The sequence below is a fragment of the Tribolium madens genome, unplaced genomic scaffold (assembly GCF_015345945.1).
Source record: "Tribolium madens isolate multiple individuals breed KSU strain unplaced genomic scaffold, Tmad_KSU_1.1 Scaffold_7;HRSCAF=85;Tcas5.2_LG10, whole genome shotgun sequence".
In the NCBI taxonomy this organism is placed as follows: domain Eukaryota; kingdom Metazoa; phylum Arthropoda; class Insecta; order Coleoptera; family Tenebrionidae; genus Tribolium; species Tribolium madens.
In genome coordinates, this window is record NW_025401050.1 from 8,577,581 (window position 1) to 8,583,106 (window position 5,526).

The 5,526-nt window shown below is 29.6% G+C and overlaps 1 protein-coding gene across 2 annotated transcripts in view; it reads left to right on the plus strand.

The window, feature by feature from the left end:
• The window catches only part of LOC123010241 (gamma-aminobutyric acid type B receptor subunit 1), a 175,769-nt gene that overhangs the window by 149,584 nt on the left and 20,659 nt on the right, over nt 1-5,526 (plus strand). For both annotated transcript variants that reach the window (XM_044406957.1, XM_044406958.1), the window contains exons 5-6: nt 899-1,183; nt 1,294-1,421. In XM_044406957.1, the coding sequence (XP_044262892.1) occupies nt 899-1,183; nt 1,294-1,421 (413 nt within the window). The remainder of the gene's footprint in view (nt 1-898; nt 1,184-1,293; nt 1,422-5,526) is intronic.

A 5,526-nucleotide genomic window follows, 5' to 3' on the forward strand; every position in this document is an offset into this window, starting at 1 on the left:
AAGGTCAAAATGCAACATAGAGATGTTTGGCTCGGCTGACGCCTCGACGCTAAATTGCTCTTAAAGATAAAATTCAATTTTATCGTCTTGTATAATAAATAACTTTTATTTTGTTAGTTTAGATTTAAATTTTTTCATCTATCTATGCTTTTTCTTCTATGCTATTTTTCTTCTCCTTATTTTATTTACTGTTTTTTTTTATTTTCTTGTTACTGTCATGGTCGTTTTCTTCATTTTCTTTACCTTTATTTTTATTATTGTCTTTCTTATGGCTTTGTTTACTTTTTTGTTACTGTCTGRATTATCTTCTTAATCATTTCCTTGTTCTTTTACATTCTGATTATCATTTTTCTTATATCGTTTGTCCTTTTTTCTTTTATAGTCGTTATTAGTGTTGCTAATATTATTTTTATTTTAGTCTTGAAACAATTTGTATAGGTATAGCTATAAAAAAAATATAAGTTTTTTAGTAGATATATCTTGTTCTGATTTTTTTAACCACCGTTTTTAGTTTTTTTACATTTGTTTTTTGTATTGTCTGATTGGGGCTAATAACATTAATGTTTATCCAAGATGTTTATACAAATATGAATTATTTTAGTTCACCCTATTTTAAAAAATTAAACAACATAGAGATGTTTAATCAAAATTTATATTGAATTGTCTAACGTTACTTGAGGTTGTTTTTTCGAATCACTCTCTATTTGTATAAAAAAAACCATCCTAATTCGCCAGCTCGCCGCCGCTTTTCGTCGACATTTCTCCCACGTTTCCATTTTTCCTAGCACGACTTCCGGCTGAATAATGCAAGATTCGTCGATAACCGCCCTCGATTTTGATTATCTTCGTTACCGACGTTGATAAATAAGCGTCCCCAATATATTTTTTTGCGTTTCAGGTTGGTACGAGGATAATTGGTTCGAGGTGAATCTTGAAGAAGAGAACATCGAATGTAGTTTGGAGCAGATGAGAGAAGCAGCAGAGGGTCATCTCACCACGGAAGCGCTTATGTGGAATCAGAATCTCAACGAAAGGACCATCTCGGGGATGACCTCGGAGGACTTCCGGTTGCGACTGAATCAAGTTTTGCGGAAAGAAGGATACAAGATCGATAACCAACGCTATCCTGAAGGATATCAGGAAGCTCCTTTGGCCTACGACGCTGTCTGGTCGGTCGCATTAGGTATTGTGCTCTTTCAACGATCATTACTCAAAGACGAGACATTTATTTCGTTAATTCAGTCCAATTTATTTTACTTAGGTTTTTGTTATTTTTGTTTTTTTTTCTTTTAGCGTTTAATAAAACCATGGATCGTCTGCACAAATATGGCAAAAGCTTGAAGGAATTTAATTACAACAATAAGGAAATTGCTGACGACATTTATTCAGCCATCAACTCAACTCAATTCTTAGGAATCTCCGTAAGTACAAATTCACCAAGTTTTCCCCTAGAACAGTAAAACTCGTTAAAAAACTTTTATTCTCTTCAAATAATAATTAATTATTTTTTCGTTTAATTATTTCCGAGAAAACCTGCTTGAAATTAATTCGCCACTCCACTTTTTTGTTTAATTAAACAAAGCTATCCCTTTAACCTTTCCAATTTTCCGTACTCAAAAGGCCTTTTCTCAGGTGACTACGGTCGAGTAAATTTAACACGATGCTCGTCACACTCTATTACCATCGAAAACTCGAGATTGGACATCCCACGAATGTGCGTGTAGTACATTGTTTGAAAATTAAATAAAACGAACGAATCTGTTTGAAAAGGGACTTGGGAACGTGGCTGGGATACGAAAAGGAAATGAAGGGATTGTAAAAAAACAATTGTAATTGTTTTTTGGTCTGATTTTTTCGGTTTACACCCAGCATTTTACGTTTCTTTTAGATTTTTTTTTAAATAACAAAAAATATACAGGGTGATTTAAAGTATGTCAACAGTATTTAACTTGAGTAGAGCTCAAAAAATGTCAAAAGAATTCAGCTTGCCTTATCCGAATGTTTATAGTTTTTGAGATATAACTATGTTGAGGGTTTTGTTAGTCGAATAAATTTAAATTTGGTGCTCAGGAAACAAATATTTTCTCTGAGGTTAGTTATTTAAAATCTATTACTTTGTTTAAAAAACGAGTTAAAATTAGCAAAAAACAGACACTGAAAAAAGTGTGTCACATTAAAATAATCATAAAAGAGTAATAAATTTGTATCTATTTTTGTTGAAAATGTTACCGACTACCAACAATATAAATTTTGGGACAAAGTATTCAAAAGATCGTTCAAACTTTGTTTATATTGCATTTGTTTTGACAATTTATTCGACGCTAAAGTGGAGGTTGCATCCTCTATATCTCAGAAATTATAAACATTCGGCTAAAGCAAGTTTAGTTATTTTGAGCATTATTATGACCTGTTAAAATATTTGCACATACTTTAAAATCATATAATGTAGTTTAAATAATCAAAGTGTCTGTAAACAGCATATCTCGATAACGATAAGAGCTAGAAACTTGAGATTTGGTAAGTTACTTGTAGGAAGGGGACGTAGCACGAAACAATTGGTAAAAATCGGCCGAAGACTAAAAATCGGCCGTAAAGCGGCCGCAAAATTATACGGTTGAAGATACAATAAATTCATGGGGATACAAATTATTTAGAATTATGAAATACACTTTATTAAAAAGTAAAATGTAATAGAATAAAAATAATAATGGGTACCGAACTAAAATTGATCTATTTGCTACTCGGATTTTCTACACTTAATTTTTGCCGTAAGGATGTTTTCCAAATAAGTAGGATAAGGAAAGTCGTGTGATGTTCACATCTGATTTTTTATTTGTTATGATTTCTAATCTTAATATTAGTTTTGGAGTTTTGTACTCTAAAATAAATTTGCAACTCAACATCATTTTGATGTTTGAAAAATCGAAGTCGTAGTCTCGTAAATTTTTAAAACTATAAAACTTTTGTTGTGTTTAAAAAATTTTTCCAGCACTAATATTCGATTATAAGTTTTCCTAAATTCAATAATTGTTATAAAGAAATTTGTCAAAATTGACAAAATGTCGAGATAAGTGTATTTTATGTACAGGTGTTTTTTAAACAAGCCTCTCTTAATATCTTACAAAATAAACAAAAATTATATAAAATTTCGAGACAGAACAAATTACTATAAAAGTGCAAGGTTAGGTCTGAAACGTCGTCTGCGTCTCGTCTTTTTCAAGTATTTTTTTTTTACTTTACTCAATTTTTTTTATTATTAGAATTGAGTAATTCAATGTTTTATTTTAAAATGTACCAAAAAGTAGCACAAATAATTATTTACATGGAGTTTATTCTCAGAGTTGATAAGGAGAATAACCATCATACAACATGTGTAAAACAAAAACTTTAGTGCTGGAATGAACATTACGGTTTTTCTATATTTTCAACTGAAGGAGCGATTTTTTAAATGACATGAGTTCGGTAAAATCTTAAATTTTCAGACCAAATATTTTAATAAGAAAAAAAATACACATCAAAAAAGTAAAAAAATTATCTGTCTGTATTAAAGTGGGAAAAAGTACATTGTTATTTGTATTACAAGGGAAGAAAGTGAATTTTTTTCCTCGCAAGTGGAGGAACCCACCTAGGGAAAAAAACACTTTCCTCCAGTGTAATACACATATATTTTTTTCTACGAGCACAAAAACTTGAAAAATAAGAGTTTTTCTTGATTTTCCAGTTTCGCCATTAAATTTAGAAGCATGTTTTTTTGTTCCTATGGGGAAAGTATAATTTTTACCGTCCGGAGAGCCACTTTCTTTTCTGAAATTAAGGTGGAAAAAACTACTTTTTGTTAGACTCGTTTCTACGAGTTTCCTAAATAAATGAAAACACCTTAAGCAAGTTTTTAATGTGCTAAACACTTTTAGATAGTACAAATTTAAAATATCGCAATAATGTTTTACTACATTTAAAAATGAAACTAGAATCAGTTCAACAGTACAAATTTATCTCTAAATTAAGAGTTGTTAAAACTCGGGTCGTATTTATTAATTAAACTACAAAAGTATTTAATTTATAAATGCAGAATGTTTGAAAATGTATTTTTGGCATCTATTTTCCAACTTTTAGTTAACTACGAGTAAAACAAGTACTAAATCATTTTCTCCAAAAGTGATTTTTGATTTTAAACTAAGTTGAGAATTGATATCAACTCTCTATAAAATGTTATTACTTTTTATTTGCTTAGGAACTAACCGAAAAAATGAGAATATCTTGTTTTTGTGCTTATTTTTGTTTGTTTGTGGCGATATTTGTCCTCATTGTAATAAATCGTAAGCCTCTCCACCGCAATCAGAGAAGTAGTAATCCTCCAATATATCGTCAACGTGTAAAACAAAAACTTTATGGACATTACGGTTTTTCTATATTTTCAACTGAAGGAGCGATTTTTTAAATGATATGAATTCGGTAAAATCTTAAATTTTCAGACCAAATATTTTAATAAGAAAAAAATACACATCAAAAAAGTAAAAAAATGATCTGTCTGTATTAAAGTGGGAAAAAGTACATAGTTGTTTGTGTTACAAGGGAGGAAAGTGTATTTTTTCTCCTCGCAAGTGGAGGAACCCACCCAGGAAAAAAACACTTTCCTCCAGTGTAACAAACATAATTTTTTTCTACGAGCACAAAAACTTGAAAAATAAGAGTTTTTCTTGATTTTCCAGTTTTGCCATTAAATCTAGCAGCATGTTTTTTCGTTCCTACGGGGAAGGTATAATTTTTACCTTCCAGGAAGGTAATTGGCCACTTTCCTTACTGAAATTAAGGTGGAAAAAACTTCTTTTTATTAGACTCGTTCCAACGAGTTTCATAAATATTTTTTTCTAAATAAAAAAAAATAAAAAATAAGTTTTTAATGTGGTAACACTTTTAGATAGCACAAATTTAAAATATTGCAATAAAGTTGTAATGTTTTACTACATTTAAAAATGAAACTAGAATCAGTTCAACTGTACAAATTTATCTCTAAATAAGAGTTGTTAAAACTCGAGTCGCATTTATTAATTAAACTAGAAAATGTATTTAATTTATAAATGCAGAATGTTTGAAAATGTATTTTTGGCATCTATTTTCCAACTTTTAGTTAATTAAAACAAGTACTAAATCATTTTCTCCAAAAGTGATTTTTGATTTTAAACTAAGTTGAGAATTGATATCAACTCTATAAAATGTTATTACTTTTTATTTYCTTGGGAACCAACCGAAAATATGAAAATATCTTGTTTTTGTGCTTATTTTTGTTTGTTTGTGGCGATATTTGTCCTCATTGTAATAAATCYTAAGCCTCTCCACCGCAATCAGAGAAGTAGTAATCCTCCAATATATCGTCAACGTGTAACACAAAAACTTTATGAACATTACGGTTTTTCTATATTTTCAACTGAAGGAGCGATTTTTTTAATGACATGAGTTCGGTAAAATCTTAAATTTTCAGACCAAATATTTTAATAAGAAAAAAATACACATCAAAAAAGTAAAAAA